At 51.7% G+C, this 13,135-nt stretch overlaps 4 protein-coding genes across 4 annotated transcripts; 1 reads left to right on the forward strand and 3 right to left on the reverse strand.

Annotated features, from left to right (window-relative positions):
- Window positions 1-84: 84 nt before the first annotated feature.
- BO79DRAFT_236342 (acetyltransferase SAS4-like domain-containing protein) lies at window positions 85-2,600 on the reverse strand. The gene is made up of 3 exons (XM_025684568.1): window positions 1,958-2,600; window positions 1,679-1,909; window positions 85-1,615 (listed from the first exon to the last, which is right to left on the reverse strand). The coding sequence occupies exons 1-3, from the start codon at window positions 2,451-2,453 to the stop codon at window positions 489-491; spliced, it is 1,854 nt and encodes a 617-aa protein (XP_025542048.1). The 5' UTR covers window positions 2,454-2,600; the 3' UTR covers window positions 85-488.
- A 518-nt stretch (window positions 2,601-3,118) lies between these two features.
- BO79DRAFT_208071 (dihydrodipicolinate synthase family protein) lies at window positions 3,119-4,321 on the forward strand. The gene has a single exon (XM_025682306.1). It carries the CDS (start codon window positions 3,303-3,305, stop codon window positions 4,239-4,241), a length of 939 nt encoding a protein of 312 aa, XP_025542049.1. The 5' UTR covers window positions 3,119-3,302; the 3' UTR covers window positions 4,242-4,321.
- Window positions 4,322-4,369: 48 nt separating this feature from the next.
- On the reverse strand, window positions 4,370-6,235 carry BO79DRAFT_236345 (CocE/NonD family hydrolase; the record flags this gene model as incomplete). The annotated part of the gene is made up of 2 exons (XM_025684569.1): window positions 4,370-4,912; window positions 4,982-6,235. 2 exons carry the CDS (start codon window positions 6,233-6,235, stop codon window positions 4,370-4,372), a joined length of 1,797 nt encoding a protein of 598 aa, XP_025542050.1.
- Window positions 6,236-6,764: 529 nt separating this feature from the next.
- Window positions 6,765-7,601, reverse strand: BO79DRAFT_169423 (oxidase ustYa family protein; the record flags this gene model as incomplete). Its single annotated transcript, XM_025679479.1, has 2 exons — window positions 6,765-7,036; window positions 7,098-7,601. 2 exons carry the CDS (start codon window positions 7,599-7,601, stop codon window positions 6,767-6,769), a joined length of 774 nt encoding a protein of 257 aa, XP_025542051.1.
- Window positions 7,602-13,135: the final 5,534 nt, after the last annotated feature.

Genomic DNA, 13,135 nt, shown 5'->3' on the forward strand with positions numbered 1-13,135 from the left:
GCATGATCGACATCGAGAAAAAGCATGACAAGCATGAGACTAACGCCAACCGACTCCAGTGTCTTGACCATGAACGTAACTCCAGTCCCACCATGCGTCAAAGCAAAGTACTAAATGCCGCAGATATAACACAACCTTGTATCCGACTTGAACGACAACAAAGTCTCAGGGAAAGTAACCTCCAGAAATAGGAAGAGATGCAGTGATAAGAAATAATGAATAAAATGGTATATGTAAACCGTCCACCGACAGAACTAAGAGACCCTAAGAGATAAAGTAAAGTAAAAGTATAGAGAAATAGAAGATAAAAGAAAATAGAAAAGTGAATCGAAAGAATGAAACAAACCACTCTTCAACGCCATCCATAGTGTACCATACCGAACCAAACCAAACCAAACCAAATCATACCCACTCACTCCAATAAAGTCCCTCTTCATAGGTAGAAAGAAGGGAAACAGAACACCAGTAATCTAATGCAATCATGCAATCTACCCCGTTTCCCCCCGTCCACTCGCTCTCTTCATCCTTCGCCTCTTCCGTCGACACGAATCGATCGCCTCGGGCGTGAGAATCTCCGCGGGGAGCTCGAACTCGCGCTCTTCAATCTCGGGAATAGGTTGTCCGAAGGCTAAGCGGGTTCGACCTTTCCGGGTTGGTCCGGCGAGGGCTAGTTCGCGGAGATGGGGTTTCGAGTAGAAGGAGGTGAAGGGTTTGGTGGGTTCGGGGGGTAATATTTCTGCTGGTGGTGGTGGTGGTGGTGGTGGAGGAGGAGGAGGAAGGGCTATGTTGGAGGCGGTGGCTTTGTGTTTTGTGGAGGATGAGGGTTTGGTTAGTTTCTTGCCCGTTGAGGTACTTGTGGTGGTAGGGTTTGTGGGGTTTGCTGTGGTTGTTGTAGTGGCGGATCTTGCTTCCTGATGTAGTTGTCTTGCTGCCCAGGCGTCGACGTCGTTGGGGTCTGGGGGATCTCCGCCGCAGCTTTGGGCGTCGGATAACGGGGTGGTGCCGTCTTCTGCGTCGCCGTTGGTGGATGTGGCTGTTGTCTCTGGGGAGTGGTCGTTTTTGCTATTGCTAGCGGTGGTGGGTGGGACGGGCTCTTCCTCGGCTGGTTTGTCCTTTTCTGACTTGCGGCGCTTTTCTTCCTCCCTCCAGATTTTAAACTTCTGCAGGACGGCGGAGATCTCCCGGATGAAGTAGGTGCGTTTGGACTCGAAGTGTTTGCGCTCCGGGTCGCTGATCAGTCCGGTGATTCCCATGACGCGCAGCCAGTCGTGGCCTTGGAGGTCATCCAGGAGACGGTCTAAGTTTTGCTTTTCGTGCTGGGCGCGGTCGCGCTCGATGTTGCGCAGTTGCTTTTCTTGTCGCTCATTGCGCCGGTGCGGGCGGAAGTAGGTTTCCTCGCTAAGAGGGTCGGGAGAGGTTGTAGTGGAATCTTCGGTGGTGGGAGGTATGGGAGGGGAGGTAGAAGGATCGGGCAGGGTGATTGTTTCGCAGTTGTGGAGGTTCACGAGAGGGTTTCCAAAGGGTGTATCGGTATCAGAAATGGGATCGGAGGATGGTATGAGCGGTTCGGGGAGGTCGTCGAGGAGTTTGATGGTGGTATTTCCCGCAAGAAACTCTATGCAGGCCAATTTGTCAGCCGAACATTTTGTTAATCAAGCATGTTCTTCTGCAGTCTTACCGGTCTTTGGCGGCTCCATACTGAGGAGCTCCTCGTAGTTGGGAAAGTAGAGCGCCAGCTCGCTGCGCGCGCGGGAGCCACCATCATGGGAGCGGAGGGAGCGCCGTTGCTCGCGCCCGGTAGAGGGCTGCTCGGTCGGAACTGTCGGCTGCTGTGGGGTCGCATCCGGGGCAGGCTGAGAGGGTTTAGATGCGATCGAGGCCGATGTGGGCTGCTGTATAGGCGTTGCAGCTGCCTCAGGCTCAGGGTCAGCGGCGGCAGCTGAGCGGCGCGGGCGACGGGCGGAAGAGGAGGCGGCGGTGGTGACGGCGGAGGGTGTCCCCGCCGGGGCGACCCTCCGCGAGACCGACGAGTTGGCCGTCGCGGAGGGGGAAATGGTATCTAATGGATCTGGCGATTCGCGACCGACAGGAAGGAAATATGATGTGATCGTGGGGGTGGAATCATTGCGGAGTATGCGACGGGGATTGGGTCGCGGAGTGGCCGGTGACGACGAGGTGGGATTATTGCTGGCCAGCGGGCGGCGCGTCGAGGTCCGCCGGCGCAGGGGATGATGAGACGAGAGTTTGTAGGGTGTGGCAGCCGAGGAGGATGAGTTCTCCGTCGTGGTGGTGTCCAGCAGATCGGGGGAGCTCTTGCGACGACGCGATGACGATTGAGTCTGGAGACGAGCTCGCTTTGCTGGTGGCTCGGAGTCCGGCTGGTCGGGGGAATGGCCGTGGTGAGGATCTCGTCGCAGGGAGACACGGACAGGCATCAGGGTGGTGGAGGTCATTCGGGAGGATTGAGGGGGGAGAGAGGAATTGAGACGTGGGGGGGAAAAGAGGTCAGGAGGGATGCGTGCACGGCATGTCAGGGCCAGTCGGGGGCGATTCGGAGGATTGAAGTTAGTAGGATGAAGCAACTCGAGAATCGCAGCTGCAGGTCTGGATGATGTTCCGGATTGGGGAGGAGGTGAAAGTTGTATCTTTACGGATACCGCAGGAGGTATGTCTCAGTACCTGACAGGACCGGTGTTACCGTTATGGTGTATGATACCTGTCACAACGATACCTCACTTGACTAGCATACATACATACATACATACATCTTTACTTATACATATTTACTTCTTCCTCTCCTTTCTCTTCTGCATCAACTTCTCCCGTGAAGCACATCAATCCCATATCCATCCCGTTCACTCCCTTTTTCCGGGCTCAGTTTTCATTTCTCCGAGGAACCAATTCTCCGGCACCTACCCCATTCCTCTACCATAATGTCTCCCTGCACGACGTGGGGGTGGGAGCTACCCTGACTTGCCATAGGAGGGGATCTGCTGGAGAAGAGTGTGGGGTGCGTGGGGGTTTTTGGCTGGATTGTTTTCTGCTCGACGCTGTCTGGATGGAGTCAACCGGCTCAATGTCCGACTCTCTCCAAACTTGACTGGAACTGTTTCCCCTCTTAGCCACCCACTGGCTTTCTTTTACTTTTCTTATAACATGGCAACGGCATCCTCATTGCTTTCCATCTATTCTTCTCCTTCTCCTCTTCCTTCCTCTTCCCCCGCATTCACCCCATCCACCACCACTCTCTATACTTCCATACCTACCCCAGATTGATCACCGACCCAATCACCACCTCCACAATGGCCATTACCCCCCGCCCCCTCAAACCCGGCATCTACGTCCCAACCGTCGCCTTCTTCACCTCTCCCAACGAAGACCTCGACCTCACCACCACCGCCCAACACGCCACCTACCTCGCCCAAGCCGGCGTGACCGGTCTCGTCGTGCAAGGCAGCAACGGCGAAGCCGTCCACCTCAGCCGTGAAGAACGCAACCTGATCACCTCCACCACCCGACAGGCACTCGACACCCACGCGCCCTCCGCCCCGCTCATTGTCGGCTGCGGCGCCGCCTCCACCCGCGAGACCATCCAACTGTGCCAAGACGCCGCCGCCTCCGGAGGCGACTATACCCTGATCCTCCCTCCCTCGTACTACAAATCCCTCCTCTCTCCCAAAGACCTCCTCGACCACTTCCGCCTCGTCGCCTCCGCATCCCCCATCCCCATCCTGGTCTACAACTTCCCCGGCGCCTCCTCGGGCCTGGACCTCTCCTCAGACGACATCCTCGCCTTGGCGGAACACCCTAACATCGTCGGCGTGAAGCTGACCTGTGGAAACACGGGTAAATTGGCGCGCATTGCTGCCGCCGCTGAACCGGGCTTCTTGACCTTTGGTGGCTCCGCGGATTTCACGCTCCAGACGCTGGTGGCAGGCGGTCATGGAGTGATTGGTGGCGTGGCCAATCTAATCCCGAGGTTGAGTGTGCGTGTCATGGAGCTGTATCAGGCTGGTCAGGTCGAGGAGGCCCAGAGGTTGCAGGCTATTGTGGCGCGTGCGGATTGGCAGGCGATTAAGGGTGGGTTCGTCGCCGTCAAGAGTGCCTTGCAGACGTACCGTGGATATGGAGCGTTGCCGAGACGGCCCTGTGTGGTGCCGTCGGAGGAGCAGGCGACGGCGTGGAAGGATTCGTTTGCGGAGGCTATGGAGTTGGAGAGGCAGTTGGAGAAGCAGGCTTAGCTTTCACTTCTGTATCTACCTACCTATCTGCTTACCCTACCCTACTATACCAGGTTGAAATACATGCAAACGCAATCAATATCCATCCTGAGACACTCACTCCCACTTGTGCTACACACCATCATCATCTATACAACCGGCAACACCAAATAAGAATCAAACCCTTCCCCACAATGAACCTCATGCACCTGCTCCTCCCCCTCCCCTCCCGATCCCCCCTCCCCTTCCACCGGATGATCAAACTCCACCTCCGGATAACACAAATCACGCCCGGCGACCCTCAACATAATCCCCTCCCCAGCCCCAAACACCATCCCTATCGGCCACAACGTAATATCAATCGGCACGATCTTCCCGGCGGGTATCATCTCCGCGCGATCATGTCTATACACGATCTCATGCTCCGTCGAGAGCGTCTCGTCGCGCGTGATGGCGTGCGACGCACGCAGGAACCCCTGCGGCCCGAGCGTCTTGGCTGTGTTGACGTTGGGGACGGCGTCGACGGGCACGGGACACGGGTAGTTGAGGTGTTCGAGGAGTTCGCCGGTCGTGAAGATCTTGCGGATCTGCACGATGATGTCCATGTCTGTGTGGTGAGGGGTGGAGAGCCATAGGTGGACGCGGGGGTACCCGGCTAATTGGGTGGGGGTGGGGAAGTGGAGGGTGAAGTCCTGTTGTTTTGTTAGGATGGGTTCGAAGGAAGGGGGTATGGGTAGGGGAGTGAGTGGGATGGAACGTACGGAAGTGCCATGGCGGGCGGAGTGAGTTGTTGAGGTGACTATGTCTGGGAGAGAGGGTTGGAGGGTCTTGGTTGATGCGTTGAGGTAGAATTTCTTGAGCTCCTGGCGGGTCAATGGGTAGGTTTGCTCGGGCCGTTCGAGTATGGTGGGCACGGAGCTGCCTTCGAATCCTAGGAAGGAGAGGCGCACGGGTGGTGTGGTTTCCCAGTCATTGGGTGTGTTCTTGAGGTAGCGGTCGAAGAAACGAGAGAGGTCGTCGACCATGTCCGGTCGGTAGAGATCGTACCATTCTTGGTATGGGTGTACGCGGAGCCATTTGCGGGTGCTTTTGGCAGTTCGGAAGGTTTCGAAGGAGCCACGCGTGTGTAGCATCGAGGAGTAGGATGCGAGGATGTAGAGGGGAATGTCGCCGATGCGTTCGGTGTGGATGCGTTTGCTCTGCCAGTAGGCGTCGTCGAAGGGCCGTTTGCTTAGCATGGCGGGCATGTTCTCTGCGGTTCCGTGACCGGCGAATCCGGTGAGGATTAGTTTATGGAAAGCCTCGTTGTGCTTCATGCCACCACGCATGGTTAGGTCTCGGTATAGGTCGGTGAAGCCTTCCCAGGGAGCGAGGGCTTTGAGGGCAGGATGCTCGAGTCGCGAGGCGAAGTTGACCTGTGCGATGGAGAGCCATGAGTTGCCTGCCATCCCGACGGAGCCATTGCACCAGGGTTGTTTGGACAACCAGTCGATCGTGTCATAGATGTCTTCGGCTTCTTGTTGGCCCCAGAAGGTGATGTTGCCTTCGGAGTTGCCGGCGCCGCGGGCGTCGATGTTGATGATGGCGTAGCCGCGAGGCACCCATTCGGCGGGATCGGGGGCTTCGAACTTCTCATAACCTGAGGTCCGGCTCTTCTCGAGCCCAGCGCGGAATGGCGCCATGCTGTCGTAGCTCTGCGGACCGGTGCCTGTCTTGCCATAGGGACTCCATGGGATGATGGCTGGGACGGGGCTGGCGTCGGAGTCGACAGGACGAAAGATATCGGTGTATATCTTGATGCCGTCGCGGAGGGTAATGGCTATATCCTGCTCGAAGAGCACGTCTGTGTGGAATGCGCGATGGCCTGGAGATCGCACATGTCCTGCGGAAAGGACTGTCTTCTTGCCTGGGTGGAAGCCTTGATAATTGTAGGCAGGATGCTCCGCCGGTGGTGTGAGGGGGAACCATTCGAGGTCGGGAAAGGTAGCACGAATTTTCTCTTCAGTGGTAGTCATGATGTTTGATTTGAACGAGGTCTAGGGTCTGAGTATTTGGTAGTATCTGGTGGTCTGCTAGCAGTTTATATAAAGCAGCGGATGGTGTCCATAGAGATCCCCGCATCCCCACTGCCGTTCCCCCACATTCGGGACGCATCACTATCGACGCATCATTCGAGTATATAGAGAGGTATGAGGTGATTGGTGTGGGAACTGCTTCATGGGTTTGAACGCGACCGACAACTGCCTGGCATTTGTCCAAAATCGAGTGGTAGAAGGACTGGCATTTGCCGAATTGCAGCCATTGTCTGAGCGATGACATCTATATTATCTGCCTCGGGAAGTGGGAAAGGCAAGTGGGAACACATCCACAGGCTCAGAACAAAGCCTGAATGGATGAACAGCAGGGAAGAAGATGGAGAAAGAAAGCGCAAGAGTGGGGAAGTGCGGAGTTGATGGCCTGGCTGGGGTCAAGTGACTTGCGCCTGTCTCAGCTGAGCAACAAACATCCTTGGATACAACATCTATCATCACAGCAAGTTGAACGTACTACTCCATACCCAAGCTATACAACTCCGGCACCTCCTCATCGTCCCCCATTTTTCTCTCGCCCAAGAACGCCCGCACGCCCATTCCCTCCCTCCAGCCCTGCATATCCACCGGCTCCTCCATCGACTTCACTGACGCCTGCCACAGTACCCTTGCATCTCGACACTGATGCACCGCGCCCACTCCATCGATGTCGAAGATGGTCTTACCGCGCCAGTCCTTGGTTTTCCGGGGCCGTTCGATCGTGTCATCTGCAGCACAGAGGATGCCCTATCATGGTCAGATTTGAGCGAAGCAGAGGGGTAGACAAGTACAATGAACGAAACCCCACCTGAGCAATATAGTCAAAGCAATGCGCCCAATGTACCTTGTCATGCATCATGTTGCCCGAATGCGCCTGACTGGTTGAGTTGATTTTGTTCTCTGTCGTCTCGGGGAAGACAATCGCCCGCAGCACAATCAGACAGTGCAGTTGATGGAACATTGATATCCCCCAACTGAGCAGTATCTTCTCTTTCTTCTCTTCAGCGGTGAGATGGATGCTGTCGGGGATTGTATGAGATAGGATGCCTCCGCCACCGGGCGGGAGGAGGATGGATTCCCATGTCTGGACTTCGTCCGAGTCGTTGACTGTTCGTTCGAGTTCAGGGCGCTCGTTGAAGGCTCGACCGTGAGTCTGGTCTGGTAAGGTTGGGGACTGTGAGGGACATATTGGGGGGATGATATGTGGGAGAAAAGTGGGTGGTGTAAGGAGGAGTATGGTGATGGTGGAGAGGAAGAGGGTGGTGAGGATCAGCGAGATGAGACAGGGGGTATAAAGTGATGTCTTGGACATTTCATGGCATTTCTTGTTTTCTTTCTTCAGTACTCTAATGTAGAGAAGTGACCGGGGTATGGTGGTTTCATGATTCTTTTATCTGGGGGTCGTTCTTTATTGTTGCCGCATCGGGTATACAATGGTTCTTTATGGGATCCATGGTTGAGCTGTGAAACAACCATGGTTCATAGCTAATTCAAGAGTGTATTTAGACCTCCTTCGAAGTTGAATAGCCAGCTACATAGCTAACTAACTAGGACAGAATATGTCCATCTTGGTGTTGCCCATATCAAACATGGATAGACACTATACTAACTACAGAGTACAGGGAGGAGATTCACATGACCAGCAATATCTGCACTAAACCAACATTAATCTGCACAGTGATAAGAAGCCAAACAGACATTCAAATCCCGGGGAGCTAGACTAGCTGCACCACACAGCACAGAGCAGAAAAGCGACTGTGACGACAAGTGGCAAAAACCGGGCAACCTGCAGAAGCAACTAATGCGAGCCTGATTGCTGCAAGGCATCCTGAGGGAATGGATACCTTGTCTGTTCGGAATGACGACAATTGGTGGGGAGGCAGCTGTTTGTTATTGAGGATTCAGTATCCATCCACACCATTATTCGTGTATCCATCCATCTGTCTACTGCTAATTGTACACATTTCATTCACAAACTAACCTCGATAAACATCAGTGTAAAAGTAAAGTTCACAACGTAACCAGTAACAAAGTTAACCCCATCTGCAGGTCCGTCAAGTCAACCAGTCAGTCAGGTTAGGTTTAAATCCGATACTTCCGAATACCAACCCAGCCAACCGGACTAACCGATTAGCATCATAGCAGCAGCAGCAGTAGCACCGCCTCCTATCCTGTCCAGGTAGGTGGTAAGTGTCTGGTACTCCTAGTATTCCCCTATCCCAGGAAAATCAACTAACTGACAAACTAAACGAAACTAAACTAAACCCAACCCCGGTGCAAAAACTAACTGCCTAATTTCCTCCCCGTCTCCCTCCTAGTTTCCGGTTCACTGGAATGGAATGGACTGGCGGGAAAGAAAAAAATGGGTGCTGGGATGGATGCCGGTGTCAATACCTGCCCTTTTCGGGCATAAATTACGGGGAAGGAGACAAAAAACATGGGCTCGGTTTGTTTTTTTGTTGTTCAGGTTCAGCCAGCCTCTTTCCATGTCCACCTCCCCGAATGGGTTTAGTCTCCCTTTCCTTGGGGGGATTCCCTATTCCCTAACTTGGATTCGTACGTTAATTCCGTTCCCTTATGACGATAGCTATTTACTTACTACTCTCTATTACTGGTTACTACTTTGTAGGTAAGTAATAGGTGAATACGTAAATCGTCAATAATATTACTGGAAGGAATAGCTACTACTATTACTAGTGACTGTCTTATACGAACTGGCCAATCACGTACACAGTATGGGTGTTTTTTATTCATCTATTGTTTGTTTGATTGATTGTTTGTTCTTGTTGTTTTTCATGGTCGGGCCGAGATGGATGGATATTCATCAGTCACATCTATCCGTGGGAATGGTAACTACTACTCACTATTTTACTAGTATTGTTTCTGTCGGTCTATCTATCTAGTTAGTTACTACAGTATTTATCGCTTGTCTATTTCCTACTATCTCCGGAGTAATAGATACATAGACAGATACTACTGTACACATATGATGATATTCAGGGGGATGAATTCGGTGATACTAGTAAGTACTCCCCGTTATCGGTGTTCGCCGTTTATTTCGATCGCGATTTCGTGCATGTGAGTAAAATATGTAACTACTACTACTTCTGATATGCTATTACTATCTCCTACTACGTACTGTACCTACATGCTTCAAGTGCCCGACAATGTACCTACCTACCTATTTGGTATCTGAGACCGAGATACCTAGTTAGTTGGTATCCCATCCCCTCCTGTAGGTACACCATCCCATCCATGACTCAGTTACTTACCCAATTCGTCATTCAATCAATCAAATCATATCCACTAGTCCCATTATAACTATATCGCCACATAATATATCTACACCATCATCAAGTTATACACTACCAACCACAATGCAACCAGTAGATCTTAGACGACATCCTACTTAGAGTAAACAGATCTAGGGATTTGAATCTCCATCCTTTCATCCTTCGTTTCGCGTCGAGTCACTCACGGAGTATCTTGGATGGGTTACATCCAAATTCGCCTCTCGGGCGGGGGGTTTCCATCGTCATTATCCAGCTAACTAATTAGTTAGTTAACTAACCTAGCTAGATAATTACTCAAGTAATGTTCGGGATATGGACCACATAACCGAGAGTAATTACATTGACTATTCTTTATTCATGTCGTGAAGGCAAATAAAGGCAACAAGGATCAAGTCAGAAATTATCCGATATTCTATTCTTAGTTGTTCCTGTGTTGCCCTTGCGGATGTAACACTTGGCAAATAGATGCCTTTTTCTTCCTGTTCTTCTTCTGCGGGTATAGCGGCAACCATACATGTGCATATATATATGTATATCGGTGAGTTTTAAAGGGAATGAATCAAGGGATACTAGTTAGTTAATTCTACGATTGAGTCAATCGGGGGTTTGTTATATTTAAGTATGAATGCCGTTAGTTTTATTATTGCGATTGTCTCTTCGGTGTACGGAGTAGAAAGTATATACTATTTTCTAGAACTTAGTTGATGATGTACTATGCTAACGCGTTGTAGTTATGTCTATTGTGAAGGCAACTAGTTCCTTACTTACTACTGAGTAAATAGTATGCGCGGTGGGAGTAAGTAATCTCGCTTCTACCGTAGTATCGTACTTTGTACGTGTCCTCACTTAGCTCCTCCTAATGTATCGTCTAAACGATTCGTTTCATTGTTTACTATCTATCTTAAACGACTATCCTTTTCAGCTGAGCTACCAGTCTAGACGACTTGCCTAGCCTCGTGGCTTGTTTTGACAGCTGCATGGCGGAGAAGGTTTCCCTTAACTCCAACTAACTGACAAGAAAAATAGGCATCGTTAACGGAAACTCTCCTCCGCAACTATGTTCAATAGACAGCATCCACCGGATCCATTGTGGCAAAATACGGCCCCAGACCCAGAATGTTTTCTAGTACGGATAATGTCAAAAGGTTGGTGATCCTTCCGTAACTACGTAGTCGGGGTCCCATAAGTTTGATGGTGGTACCTTTGGGGGTCTATCCGTTGTTTCAATTAGGGATAGGCATGTTGGGGAATTAGCTTCCGGGTGTCCTCCCGTCGTAACCGCTACTATTCAATTTCTTTCTTTGCCTTAGGATTTATTCTGTTCTGCCTCCTGTCGTAAGGGGGACGGTAGTCGTCTAGGTAAGGGGGAGAGGGGATGCCACGATGTCTCCAACTGTCGGGCAAGGCCTGGACTGGGCGATGAAGATCGCGCCCCCGACTACTGGAAAAATTTTCAACGCACTGTCATAGGTGGGAGACAACTAAAGCAGTTGAAGTGTCTGCTTTGTAACGGGGTAAGTGCTTCCGGAGGAGCAGATCCATGCATCATCAATCGAAGCGACTAGACTACTACCTTATTCAGTCGGATAAGGCAAGTCCGTTATGATATATGCAGTTTTAGTCCCGCAAGGCACTTGCTTCAGGAGAGACATTATTCATCGGACATGCCGACACTATTGCTTGACGTCTGGGGCGCGGCGCTGCAGATCTCTGTGCTTTATCACGACCGTCCCGAGTTTCCGTCAAAGACTGTGCACACCCACACACTAGACACGGCGGCGGGTGACACCGCCTCATGTGCACTCGGCGCTAAAAAGAAAAAATTCTTTGGTGCCAGAGTCTCGGGGTTTGAAGGCGCCCATGCTTGCTGTCATAGGCTTGTGAACGGGGCAAATCGCATCATAGACCATGGGCTTAGCCACATGGACTATTCCAAAGCAGGTTGCAATTCACCCATTTAGCTCGGGCCCATCGTGTGCCCCAGCCACATTCTCATCGGGCGTCAGGCACACGGGGTCCATCTCGGGGACCGTCAGGACGGTCCTGTTTTTTTTTTTTTTTTTCTTCTGTTTTGTTTTTCTTTCAGTGGACTCGGTATGGTATAGTAAATAGCTGCATGCAGGTTGACATGCCGAGTCATGTTTGTGGGTATCAGAGTGCTGAGTCGCAGTCCTGTCGAGCCCTAATGGGCACAATGCGCTGATCATTGCCGCTCATTCTCATGCGGGGGGTAGCCGTTCTACGTAGTACTGTGTGGTGGGCAACCCCTCAGGTCTTTCCGATCTCGCTCTGCCACCTGGAGGAGGCAGGTACCTACCTACACGATGCATAGAGAGAATAAGGCATAATAGGAAGACATGATAGGCAGCTCATGATGGATACATGTGATGTACCAATCCCGTATCTTCATTGCGCATCGTGATTGACCGAAAATGCATCACCCTAAGCAGGGGTGCGCAAATCAGAGAGGAATGAATGAAAAAATGGCTTGTCTCGGAACGAATGCGGAGCATCCAATGACCGTCAAAAGTAAGGACCCTCCCTAACCGTAGTAGCGGAACAGAAGTGCGAGCCAGAATGGGGGCCACTATCTCTGCTGGAGTGGGTGGGAAGCAGTCGTCGACTCAAGGGTCCGGACCTGGAAAAAAAAAAAATGAATTGCTTCCTCGCGCCTATGTCGCAGGACCTCCTGAATCCGGAGAAGGCTTCCGACCTACTGGAGCAGGAGAGGGCTAGAACTCCAACTAAGACAACACAAGTTTGTGGTGGGGATTAAGCAGTATGATGGATTGCATCGCGCAGACTGCCAGGCCTGTAGTCGACCACTTCAGGAAGACATGCCCGGTCGGAACCTAATCTGGCGAATGCCCCGAGCGACTATTAAGTCAGTGCATTTGATCAGCGACTGACCCAAGATCTTGTCCCGCGGGATCTGGTTTAGTGTCGATTCAAATTGATTATTACCCGGATCTCCGAGTGAGCGAGTGTCTTTGCGCTCAAATTTGAGCCAGTTCTGGTCTTGCCGGATACGCGGTATCTACAGTTTGGTATGGTAACCATGCATCCATCCATGGATTCACCGTGATCGACAACAAAGTCCCCAAGGGTATGGTGCAACCGTCAAGTGGCTGCCATGTCCGTGGATGATCATGGGTCGCAGGGATCGGTCCCTCCTCTGCATGACTCCAAGCAGAATCCGGAAGGACCTGATGAAAGTAGTATGTAGATGACATCCGCCCAGATAGGTAGTCAGTTGTGATGTCCAACAGCATCCATTCCCCTCTCTATCCAAGGCAGTCCAACCCCTCTTCCGTGTAACCTCGAGTGAAGCAGGTGAAAATCCGAGTAGCTATTCACCAAGTTCATTGGCTCCTTCAGCCGGATAAGTGAGTAATAATAAAACCTTGATTAGCTTCCAGGTGCAACTTGTCTGCATGGCGAGTGTTACATGGGTTTCGCGTGTGCAGGTTACACCCCAAGACAAACAATGATCAATCAATCATTCACATCTGCGTAAACTTTCCGTGACTGCGAGGGGAAGTAACACGTCGTG

The sequence above is a fragment of the Aspergillus costaricaensis genome (genome assembly GCF_003184835.1).
Source record: "Aspergillus costaricaensis CBS 115574 unplaced genomic scaffold BO79scaffold_8, whole genome shotgun sequence".
Classification (NCBI taxonomy): Eukaryota; Fungi; Ascomycota; class Eurotiomycetes; order Eurotiales; family Aspergillaceae; genus Aspergillus; species Aspergillus costaricensis.